Source organism: Penicillium roqueforti (assembly GCF_015533775.1).
Source record: "Penicillium roqueforti strain LCP96 04111 chromosome Unknown scaffold_37, whole genome shotgun sequence".
NCBI classification, from domain to species: domain Eukaryota; kingdom Fungi; phylum Ascomycota; class Eurotiomycetes; order Eurotiales; family Aspergillaceae; genus Penicillium; species Penicillium roqueforti.
The window spans coordinates 413-12,490 of NW_024067601.1; the positions used below are offsets into that span (position 1 = coordinate 413).

The window sequence follows — 12,078 nt, forward strand, 5'->3', positions numbered from 1 at the left end:
TGACGACAGATTGCCGAAGGACTGGTGTTTTTTCAATGCCATTTCTCTACATGTATCTTGGTGTTATAGCATTTGAGAAGGAAACCATCGGATTGGAAAGCTTGTTGGCTTTTCCATTCCTCAATTCAATAGGCCGACATGGTGTATTGGACTAATCTCTAAAATGGCGATGCAACCCTCTCGACCTAGATCGGGTCAAGCAAAATCGGGGTTCGTGTCATTCGCCGCTGTATTAGTAATTGCAGCAAGGGAAAAGGGCCGGATTTAGAACCTGAAAAGATGCTATAAATAGGTTGTCACTCTGGGAACATATGCATAGTGTCATCAAATTAAAACATAGTGGTTATATCATCTTGGGCCAAATGAATGGTTATCCTGCTCAAGTATCCTACTTTATTAAGGACAAAGGTAAGCGGTCGGCATATTCTTGAAGTTGATTATATTCACATAGATATCTACATGCCACTTGGTACAGAATATAAAATTCACATGATTATCAGAGAAACCCCAGACAGCCTAAACCACATCCATGTGTTTCTCCTGTGTATCAGGAACCACATACTTCCTATCTGGGTCATCTGCTTCCATTCCTTCGAACACCGTGCCTCTATCGTATATCTCGTCAGGTAAAACAGCACGGTCGATCTGAGTCTCTCGCGCAGGAAACAGCCATGATAAAGACACATAGGTAATAGATGTCGCAACAAAGCCCAAGAGCCACCCAAACTCGAACGGATGTATACCGACGCCGACATCAATATGAGAGTTCACGGTGTTGATCAGTCCGGGAAGACATGGCGCAACACCCACAATAAAAGACACCACGGCACGCCAGTTTGTACCAGATATACTCTTACCCGAGAAGCCCGGGATGGAGAACTCATAGCGATATCTTGGGTTATGGGGTTGGTATAGAGCAAGACAGTCATATCGACGGCGGTTGACAACCCAGTAGTCAAACATCATGATTGAAGCAATAGGACCAAGGAATATCGCATATGCAGACATAAAATCAAGGAAGTTGCCTGCCGATTCGAGAATTTTCCAGGGAACAAGACACCACGACAGCAAGGCGCAAAGAAGCTGACCGCGCCGAATGTTGATATATCGCGGTGCTAGTGCGGTGAAATCGTTAGCGGCCGAAAGAGAATTGGCCGAGATGTTCACTCCTAGGGAGGCTAGTGCGAAGGACGCTGCGCCGAAAAATCGACACGCGCGATTGGGCCAATAGCTGATCAGGACTGTTGGATCCCATGGGATAGACGAGAGATTATAGTGAACTTGGCCAGCGGATGAAGAAGCGATGCCAATAAAGGAAAAGAAAGTGAATATAACAGGCAGCATAGGGATATAGAGCAGCTGCCAGCGGGGACTGACGCGGGAGTAGCGGGTGAAGTCAGACTGGGAACGGTTAGCTTTTGTGAAAGTTGGTAGTAAGACAGCATCCATACCATGTTAACGGAGAGTGTTGCGTAGTTTCCCAAGACTGAGGTCATATTGGCCAAGAACAGCCAGCTATACTTGGAGCCGGAGACGGTTGGAGCCTGCTTTTCAAATACGGCACCACCACCTTTTACGGTGACAAACGCCCATATCAAGATAGCAATCCAGGCGATGGGAACCAGAATAGATTTGATTGTAAATAACCAGCGCAGCTTGTTTGGATGCATGCAGAGGAAGGGAATCTGGATCAACCAGAAGATCACAAACCCGACCATACCGCCGGTCGTGATTCCTTGTGACTCGGGAATATCATTTGGAAGATTCAAGAAGCTTGGCCAAATTGCTCCAATCATGACACTGACGGCATTTCCGCCGTTGACATTTTGGATAGCAAACCAGAAGAGAGCAAGGATGACTCGTGAAATAATGGCGATATATGAGCCCCAAAAGCCCCAACTAGCACGAGCAATCACAGGGAATGGGACATGGTATATAGCGCCCACAGTACCGTTCGCTGCGATGACCAACGACATGATGAAGAAGGACAGGGCGACGATGCCCAGAGCTTCACGGTAGGTGAGGCCGACGGCAATCATACCGCTGGCGAACTGCCAGGTTGCTGCATGCAAGGCATCGGAGACCCAATATGCTGATATCATATTCTATTAGCCCCAGCCTGATGGTTGTAAAAGATAAGCACGAGTACCGTACCTATTATACTGAGGATACCCCATTTGCGTCCAATTCTGGTAATCGGGTCGAGATCACGGTTTGTCCACCGTGCATTTCCCGCTGCAAATGCAGATTCACCCTGCGAGACCCGTAAATGGGGCCTGGAGATGCGTAGTTTCATGTTCGAAGATGCAATTGGCGAGATGGTTGTTCTCAAGATAAGGAGGGTTCGGGCCCCGATCCGTATATTAATTAACCTAACACCACAACACAAGGCGACAAACAGCTCAATGATATAGAAGTAATACAATGAGACCAAAAATGATGCAGGTCTCAACGTCTTCTTATTCCCCAGATTTGCCCCCGACCTGCCCCGTGCACAACAGGGATGAAGATAAGAATGATAAGCCTACGGTATGTAGATAAGACTACGGGACGAATGAGAAGAGAGAACTCAAAAGTACCTCGTAAAACTGGTTAGCGTGGAGAGATATAGAGATACGCTTAATTGCGATCCATGATGCATGCGCAGGTCTAATGCGAAAGAACTAATGCGATCGTCACTGCGCGCCCCAGTCATTCGTCAATCTTCATGCAAGTACCTAGGTACTCCATTTACTGTTTCTCACCCGGCAACCGGACATCCTGCCACCCTCTTCCATCACCAACGCCCTCTACACTGCCGTGTGGTCGGACCCCTTGCCACTCCGTGAGGTTGATCCACCCAATCTGCTGTACATCGCCAAATCCACCAATCCAGTAAGCATGGGTGACCACCAACCGGGCCCAGAAACTCGCATGTGGCGAATAAGAAGCACCAGGTAGCCAGACCTTCGCATCGGGATGAGGCTCGAGGAAACACTTCTCGAGGGCCGCAGCTGCGTCATCGGGAAGCGGGGATGGAAGGTTCTCCAAGTAACCGAAGAGGGTGACACGGGGAAGAGCAGCCGGGCTTAGAGGAAGACCAGGGTAGACTGGACCGGCCTCATTTAGATGATCCCACCAGTCTAACTGGAGACTGAGATTAGATCCCGCTGCAATGTTCTTAAAAGTGGTTCCAATGCGAAGGCCAAGAATTGTTGGATCACCGCGATCATCGTGAGAGAAATCCGATGGCAGGGATCCATCACAATCGGCAATGTACTCGCGTAGTCCGATAGACAGACCGGCAACATCTGATGGGGCATGTGCGGAGGGTGGGAGGGACTCTGGGAAGTTGGTGGAGATGACGCCAGAGGGTGACAGCGCAAGCAGCCGACGAGCCATCAAAGTCGAAGTGAACCATGACGGTCGATTCAAGGCACTTTCATCTTCAATATGGTTAATGTTCGGGCTGGGTGTCGAAGTATCTAGTCGTCCGAGAAAGGCTTGGAGATTGTCTGGAAGTGGGACAACAAAGCCGTGAGCCGTGAGGGGTAAAAGCAGCGCAAGAGCGCCAGTGAGGATGGAGGCCAAATGAGAGACCATTATGACGGCTAATGAGATAGACAAGTTGGCATCAAAGGAGCTCTTATATATTCAAGGGTGCAAGGAAGAAGAGAGCAGAACGAAACGGGTAAGTGCGGGGGCATCAGCTGATAGCAATCTTATCTGATCGAGTCACCTGCTACGGCATTCTCTAACCGCCAGTGGTGCCACCTCGGATTTTTCTCTTCAATAGTCTCCAGGCCAAGGTATAGCTGGCTATTTTTGCCTAATACGACATCGGTGGATGATTAGCTATCAATATCAACTAGTTACGAAATTGCCGTACAAAGCTTCTGTCATCCAGTCGCAACTCAAGAGAGCCCAGCAACTACATGTATTTAGGTAGTGTACTAACTATCTAGTAAGCTCTCCAACTTCAACAAGTTCATCTGCTTAACTCCATCCTCAGAGTGCGGTGAGGATTGATTAACCGCGTTGATAGGTCGTCACTCTGGCTTTACGAAATTGAAGGTATCTAACCCCCATTGTTCGTCATAGTCTTTGCCTTCGGGGCCAAGATTCATGTCCTCTTCCCGAAATCAGACTCCATATCTTCCTCGTTAGATCCATTTCGATGCCCAATCTCGTGAAGAATAACAAGCGGTTTAAGATAATATAGGATACAAAGTTTATCTACTAGTATACATGTTTCCACATCTAGATAGGCTCTGGCATCGATATCCTTAATTTTCTGTTAGCGTCAACTACTCCGTAGTATGTATGTCATACGGAGAGATGGGTTTCTTTTCTCGCCATCGTAAACAGCGAGTCCACCCGATAGAAGCCAAGGATTGTCACACCAGACTTCTAAGCATTTGCACTCGTTTCTCAGGAGACCTTGTTAGTCCCGCCCTATTATAATCAGTTGCGGATAGACATGGGACTTTTGTCTGCATATGCTCAAGCACCCCAGGATCGAAATAAAAGTACATAACTCCTTGTAAGAGCCGAGCTGTGAACAATATGTGGCATGCATGAGCTCCACTAGATACTTCCATGTACAACATCGAGACCGGCTAATATCCCCCTCCGGGAATACCCCACAGCCACACCCAAGGTTCACAGCCCCACACAGGTCCATTGACGCCTTGATGACTCACAATAAAACCATGGAATTCCCCGAGGCCGTTCCGAGGTTGCACAGTCAGACTGTCATGTGCACATCTGGGCAGTTCTAAGGTTGCCAGGGAGCTTAGTGATACGAGAGGGGCCGGTATCGCTGTTGAGCTGTATTTGGATTGACTATCCTATCCGAGGAGTTCTCGCCCTCTGGGATGGCAAATATACCACCCCTTAGATAGATAAGTTGATACAGGTGTAACCAGGGCAGACGCCCGCTTCCTCCCAAAGTAACCAGGGTAAATAAAGACCATAACCGTCCCATGCCGACCACTCCGTTCGCAACCGCAAAAGTAGATAAAAGAAAGGGGAAAAAGTGAAAGAGCAGATGCACGATGCAAGTAGAAGACACGCCAGTCATCACCACATCCTACACTTCGTGGGAATCAAACGCCCAAGTCCCAGTACGTACGACCGAGTACCCGAGAATAGGGGTATGTACAACGGGGTCAGGTCGTCGTAGGGGGAAAAAAACAAAAACAAAACGACGGACTTTTTCTTTTTTTGCCTCGCACAAAGGAAATAAGAAAAAAAAGGAAATCCGCTAATAAATCGCAAGTCAATTCAGGTACTCCGCAACACGGAGACTCGGGTTCAACGCGATCTTGCGTGCTTCGCTACCACAGCAGGCACGTTTCATGCCTGCTGGTCCAGAGACTGGGCCTATCTGCGCGGGGACAGCGGAAGACCCATGTTGTGTCATGAACGAACATGGGAACTGTCCGTCAGGCAACCCGCAGTGGTCTCCAGATACACCGAGATTGATTAGGTGGCGCACATGGTTCTGAAGCAAGAGATCGTCGGATCCAGTACGTCCGCGTTTTCGGCACTGACGCCGTTCGGGTGTGGCGCCGGAAAGCTCGCAGAGACTCTGAGCAGCTTCACTCAGGCTGGAATCCAGGGAAAAAGTAGACAGGTCTGGGACGGAAGAACCCATGGAACTGGGATATCCAGGAGAGCTGTAGACGCCAACCAAACAACTCTCGTCAATAGGAGAGGCAATGGCCAGAGTCTTGCGGGACTCCTTAAGGGAATTACTAGTGCAGCGCAATGTGGCCTTGACGGCCAGACGAGGTGGCGCCGAGCCAGAAGCACCGGAGGCATTGGACGAAACTGATGACGACCGCGAAGAGCGGGATGACAGGGTAGAGACGTCCGAAACCATCGAGTCAGGTGATGAGACCGAAGATGTCGAGCGAGCCAAAGACGACCGACGAGCCGCAGCCGGATAGCCATCGTACGATTGAGTCCGAGGGCAGAATGACAGGGGCGGGCGCTGATCGAGTGTTGATCGCGCCATGCACGCATTCTGCGCCTGAGACATAGCCGTACAAATGGATGGGCAGGCATTATAAGCACCCACACTCGCAGCAGGAGTGGAGGACACTTGAGATTGCGGGGTCATCTGTGGCGTAGGAAGCATCATAGGCCGGGGAATACTAGGCAAAGCCAAGTTGGCAAAATCCATGCGCGGAGTGGGCTCCAATGTTCGCGGAAGACTCCGGGCGTAAGTCGGGGTTTGTTCGCGCGACAAAGAGCGCACGGATTCATTGATTGGCAGACTGCGAGGTGAGTATTCCGACAGACCAAGATCCATCCCACTAATCGCCGCAACCGGGCTCAATGGCTCTGACTCTACATAGTCCAGTTCAGGTGTGAGTCTGGGTAGGACAGTCTGCCAGCACTGACCTTTAGCAACCGGGGGTCCACCGGCACCAGGGGTCAGCTTCAAGACCAAATCAGTCCAGCGCTGAAACATTGCTTCATCGATGTGTAGGCGCCATCCGACAGCCTTGAGGAACATAAGCTCGTTCTGGTTAATCTCGAGAGTGTTGAGTCCAGAAATCTTGCTCCAGGCACGAGCGGAGTAGTTGCGATCCTGCAAATACTTCGAAGCGAGAATCAGCGCTGCCAGGAACATCCGTCGTCCACACTGCATCGCCCGCAAAGGCGACTGATCCCGAGGCTGCTCCTTGGTGAAGTCATGCGTGGGCACGTGAGGCTTTATTTTGATCAAATAGTACAAGGCCACCTGCAAGGTACTGTAGCTAGTACGCGAGCGGCGGAGAGTTTCCTGGATAAAAGTGCGGAGGGGAAGAACCCCTTTGGATCCGGTCGCGGCGTCACTGCGGGATGCCGCGGCAGAAAGGGGCCAGATGGTCTCAACGATCTGTGACGCGGTGTCTTAAAGAAGCGGGAATATTATTTAGCCGGGTGTACGAGGACGTACTTGAGGATTCTCTTTTTCAAGACTTACCGACGAGGTTGTCGACGAAGTTCACCTTCCGTTCCGACTGCCGTAACAGACATGGCGGAGGGCGCGCACTGGGAGCGCTAGAAGAATAACTGTTAGTGCGCCGAGGGTGCGTTCGCAGCTCGGATGGCACTACACCGTCCACCTTAGAAGCAGGCCCCTTGGCAAAAGCCCGGGGGCATGCCCCGTTCGGATTTCTTCCCGCCAACTGGCTATTACTCTCATTCTCCCAAATCACGTCAACCGGGTTGGTAGATGTCGATGATATCGAACTCTGCGAGGAAACGCAATCGAGGGAGAATACAGAGGAGGAGGAGGAGGAAGCGGAGGAAGAGATCGATGAGGCATAGGGGTGAGCGTGGTGAGACGCTGTCAATTGAGAGCTTGGGTTTGAGAGGTTCAACCCCAAGACGTCCATCCCTGACATATCCGAAAGTACTGTGGAGTTCATATAGCGCGTTTGTGTGAACACAAGTTCAAATGAAGACAGCCGGATAAAAGCGAGATGGTCCGATTTTTTGGAACCGTAGTGTCAAGATACCGTTAAGCAGGAAACCGGGAACGAGAGCCGAGGAGACAGAAGCCGTCTTTGCGACGAAGGCGACGGCAGACCTTTAAAAGTAGAGAGCCAGGCTGATAACCAGACGTAGAAAAATAAGCGGAACCGCCGGGTGTAGCGGTTAAAAAGAGGCCAAAGAGGAAACAATCAACTATGAAGACAAGAAAAGGAAAACGTATTCACGATCCGATCAACCAAGTGCTTCTGATATAAGAACCAAAGCAGGGGCACGTGGCAGTATGACTCTTTTGTCCGAGTGTATTAGATGGAGCCGGAGACGGTGACGATGCGGAGGTCGGTAACAGCAACACAGGCGATCGGAACGGATGAATCAATAAGGTACATTTTGAAACAAGTCGTGTGATAGAAAAGGGTTTATATCAAGGCACCCAACGGACCGTGGACAGGCAGAACCACGCTGGTGGCTTGTCTGTACAAGGCAGTCGTTGAAGCGGCTAGGCAGAGGAGGAGGCGAGAGTCGGGGGAGGTGAGGCTGATGGAAGGCAAGATGTTGTTAGAGGAGTCAGAGAAATAAGAGAAGACATTTCACTATGGAACGACCTTACCTATGACTCTTCTCAAAATCTGTTTTTAAGTTGACTAAGAAAGATTCGGGGGGGGGCAAAAAGGAAGGGGAAAAGAGAGTCACACTGTGGCGAGAAGAAGTGGGTGGCGGGTTAGGAAGATGCCGGGAGGCGCAGGGACCACGACTGTATACAGAATATAGAATATAGTCAAATATTCCACTTCTTGATGATATTCTCCCTTGAATCAGGAGATGAAGAACATTCTCTAGAGATGGTGAGAGGGGGGAAAACCCGGATGCGGCGAAGAGACTCCGAGATAGGAGGGCAGGAGAAGCCCTGGAGTGGTACGACGGTGACTCACGCTGCTGTCACTTTTCTTCTTATATGCTATTAGATAGTCTAATATCTTCTATCTCATGTTCTATATCTATTATCATGCTAATCTTGATATTCTAAACATGACAGAGTACCTGGAATGTTTTGACTATACAGTGGCACCTTATGTCTGTGTAGCCACTCATAGCGTGATGGATCTTATTTTAAGAAAAAAAAGACCCCATATTAACAAATCAAGGGGAAGGTTCATGAGATGTTCATCATAATACTCAACCACAGCTGGAATCCATCCATTCTGAAGGCTCTGTCGAAGTTCCACTGAGTCATAAAAGCCGCTTGCCACGCTGTCTTCGCACTTGGGCCAATCCACGCGCGGCTGTTAGGCTGTGATCCACTATAATTCCCATTATTCCACGATTATCTCTATGCTGATTGGCTGACACTGCGATCGGCATTGGTTGGGGTTGCCTGCAGCCTTCCAGATGGAGCTGGGGAACCTCGGGAGTTGGAACTCAGATGACCTCACGGTGGGAACTTAGGCTGAAAACAAAGAGCAGATATTTCACGGTTAGGCTTCAAGGTGTGTGGGTTTCTCGAAGGTTTAACTATCTACAATATAGAGATCACCACTACAGGGCAGCTAAGTGGCAAAATATGCGGTCTGTAGTGATGTGGGAGAAAAAAAGGCAAATTCGAAGAAAAATCTCCATAGCATGTAAAATGTATCCGGAAAGCTCAGGTATGATGTACATCGCATGTACGGAGTAAGCTATCTACAAGTAGTATAGAACAAGCACCTCCCGCAACACACCAGCCCCCATACTTCGGCCTCTATCCTCGTTAATATCGAATAAATCCTATCAAGATATCCACTCACCGGTGTTATAGTGCAGGATGCTGACCGGCACCACCCCGTCCTTTACATTGTCCAATCTGCACACGTCGGCCAGTAGCCGGTGGCTGTAGCTGTAGCTGTACATATGACCATTGCGGAACCAAAAGGCCGATCGACGCTCAACTTCATCCACGGGGCGCGGACTGTCCACTCCCTGCACAACGAAACTAACAACCGGCATACGGAGCTCCTTGCTGGCTGAAGGTTCACCGATAACGGGAATCCGGCTATTAGAAGCTAGGAATTCCAGTATAATCTGTTGCGCTCCTCGTGCTTGGCCATCGGGGCCCAGGTCGTGCTAGGGTCGGAGTCAAAAGTACTCCACAACCTGGGGGATACTCTGTGTAAGCTCATAATTAGCCGATATGAGATTCAGCTTCATGCCTAGGGTATATGCGGGCTTGAAGAAATGCCCCAGTGACTAGATCTGGTCGTGAACGCGTGATGAGGTATATAGTTGCGCCAGTGTGGTCCATACACCTTGTACCAGGATAATGCCTTGTGGGGGGAGGATCAGCAATGAACCGGTCACCCAAGGCTTGGGTTGCAATTTACGTAGAAACCCACGCTCAACGCCTTCACGTCGACCCGACGATGCGGCGCCAGGGCCACTCCATCCACACACATCAGTGCTTAGAACCCAATATGTTTTATGGTCACTCACGCGGGATGAACATGAGCAACCTCTGCGATCTTTCGGATGGTACTGATAGTGCCAGTGATATTGGAAGCATGAAGGCATGCCGCGAGTCTGGTCTTATCGGAGAGCAGGGACCCTCACTCAGCTGGATCGCACATTGAATTCTTTGGTCGGCGCCCACCACTTTACGGTCAAGCCCAACCTCTCTGCTATATGGACCCACGGGGAGGTATTGGCTTTGTTGTTAAGTTTGTATAGGACTAGTTCATTGCCAGATTGGAATTTAATCGCCGTGGAGAGATTGCACAATAGCTGAGTGGTTGATATACCAATGCTGATCTGATTCCATACATTCACCCCCGAAGTTGGGCAGTTCTTATACTTCTTGGGAAGTAAACGCTATTGATTATAGTGCAGATACCTCCTCAGGCGCGGCGTTAGTGAGCTCAGCAGCTACTTTGCATGCATTTTCGTACGTATCAGTCGAAGTCTGGGAGACATTATAGCTGACTCTGAGCCAGACATTTGTGCTTAGCAGGTAAGAATGGATGCTATGGCCACGTTAGTAGATTAAAATCTACAATAGTGTCGATCAGATTAACGAGAGTATCGAGAACCTGATTTCCGCCTGTCGTTTAACAATCAGCAAAAGTCTCGTTTATAAGAACGGAGGGCCATCTCATCAGCGTTGTTATTGCAGTGTAGGGAAGCCAGAGCGAGCTGCTGAAATATCGAGAGCAGAGGTCAGACTCGATTGTTATAGCTAGGTGATATATGCACTATTAGGCGTGGGAATTGCAAGATACGAAGGATGTCTGTCCATTGATCATTGTCAGCTTGGGAGGGGTAAACAGTGGAGCTAACGGAGGTTGCTCAAACATCTACCCACATTGCCCGCCGTATATCATCCCTCCATCAAGCAATAGAACAAAGTGTTCCTTATCAATAGACACCTCCATCTTGACAACCCGTGTATAGCAGTCCTACACATAGCCATGGTATGGAAAACTTGAATTAAATGCGAAGATTTTGTCTCCATCGGGTATATGTATGAAATCCAAAGCCACCAAACAAGACCCATAAAAACACAACGAGAAAGAGAAACCGGAAGACTCGAGCAGCCATATTCGCAATAAAGAACAAGACTTCCACTACCGGGAGCGCGAGCCCGATGCCCCAGGTCCTCCGCCGGGGGAGGCATCATGTACCACACACAGCAGGTACTTCCGATCCGGCACGACCACAATCTCATGTTTCTTCGTGCGCATTCTCAGCAGCTTCACTTCTCCATCCTCATCCCGATCGAGATCATCGCCGTCCCGGTCTTCCTCGCGTGCTGTGCCCGCCTCGTTCCCGTAGTCGTAGTTATCATCCCAATGGCTGTCGCTGGGTCGCTGCACAGTGGGAGTGGGCCGCGATAGTGACACACCGAGTGCCTCGGCACTGGAGACAAACGCGAAGATGTGGGCAGCTAGTGTCTCGGCTTGTGAGGGTTGGTAGGGCTGTGACACGGCGGGTGAGGTAGGGGATGGTTCTGTGGGTTGAGCGGCGGAGAGGGCAGTCGGATCGGTTGTGGCTGAGGGGATGTGTGCGGTTCGAGAACCTCCGTTCTCTTCGGTCATTTGTGCTAACTGTCCTGTGCTTTGGATGATGGATCCGTCTTTTCGGGAGAGAATCAAGGTGGATTGCACGCCGGGGCGCGAGGTGAGGTGCGAGAGCAGCGCGGAAACATGCTGGGGGACCTGCTGTGTGCGCTTTGGAGGCTTGTTAGAATATTTGGGTCCATTTGGAGGAGAGGTTGCATTTACTTGTCCTGAGTTCGCCATGTTTGGGGGGTTCCGCGGGGGAATGTGAAGAGTGTTGGTATACGGTGTGAGGGTTATGGTCGGGGGTGAGTTAGACGAGCACTGAGCACCTCATATCTTTGCAATTGCTGTTTTCGCCACGTGCTTTTCTTCGGCCAGAATGATTGAAGCACTTGGAGTTCAAGAAGTTAGTTAGTTAGTTACTTGGTCTCCAAAACAAATGACTAAGCATTAGGATGGGCACAAAACATCCAATGAATAGATCGAATCCTCCGGTAAAGACCTCTAAGCTCTTTGGGTACTGATAAAACGACAGGATTTGACTTAATAGCTCCTCTATTATTCAAGACCTTCTAGGTAG

General features: G+C 49.8%; 5 protein-coding genes across 5 annotated transcripts; all 5 read right to left on the bottom strand.

Annotated features, from left to right (window-relative positions):
- Positions 1-516: 516 nt before the first annotated feature.
- Positions 517-2,296, bottom strand: LCP9604111_8764 (nucleobase cation symporter-1 family protein; the record flags this gene model as incomplete). Its single annotated transcript, XM_039076943.1, has 3 exons — positions 517-1,401; positions 1,452-2,092; positions 2,155-2,296. The coding sequence occupies 3 exons, from the start codon at positions 2,294-2,296 to the stop codon at positions 517-519; spliced, it is 1,668 nt and encodes a 555-aa protein (XP_038925160.1).
- A 434-nt stretch (positions 2,297-2,730) lies between these two features.
- On the bottom strand, positions 2,731-3,582 carry LCP9604111_8765 (uncharacterized protein; the record flags this gene model as incomplete). Its single annotated transcript, XM_039076944.1, has 1 exon — positions 2,731-3,582. The coding sequence occupies one exon, from the start codon at positions 3,580-3,582 to the stop codon at positions 2,731-2,733; it is 852 nt and encodes a 283-aa protein (XP_038925161.1).
- Positions 3,583-5,260: 1,678 nt separating this feature from the next.
- Positions 5,261-7,382, bottom strand: LCP9604111_8766 (putative G1/S-specific cyclin Pcl5; the record flags this gene model as incomplete). Its single annotated transcript, XM_039076945.1, has 2 exons — positions 5,261-6,885; positions 6,959-7,382. 2 exons carry the CDS (start codon positions 7,380-7,382, stop codon positions 5,261-5,263), a joined length of 2,049 nt encoding a protein of 682 aa, XP_038925162.1.
- Positions 7,383-7,889: 507 nt separating this feature from the next.
- On the bottom strand, positions 7,890-10,014 carry LCP9604111_8767 (putative aminotransferase; the record flags this gene model as incomplete). Its single annotated transcript, XM_039076946.1, has 6 exons — positions 7,890-8,007; positions 8,081-8,224; positions 9,187-9,208; positions 9,255-9,570; positions 9,751-9,770; positions 9,828-10,014. The coding sequence occupies 6 exons, from the start codon at positions 10,012-10,014 to the stop codon at positions 7,890-7,892; spliced, it is 807 nt and encodes a 268-aa protein (XP_038925163.1).
- Positions 10,015-11,063: 1,049 nt separating this feature from the next.
- LCP9604111_8768 (uncharacterized protein) lies at positions 11,064-11,738 on the bottom strand (the record flags this gene model as incomplete). The annotated part of the gene is made up of 2 exons (XM_039076947.1): positions 11,064-11,666; positions 11,721-11,738. The coding sequence occupies 2 exons, from the start codon at positions 11,736-11,738 to the stop codon at positions 11,064-11,066; spliced, it is 621 nt and encodes a 206-aa protein (XP_038925164.1).
- Between the last annotated feature and the right edge of the window lie 340 nt (positions 11,739-12,078).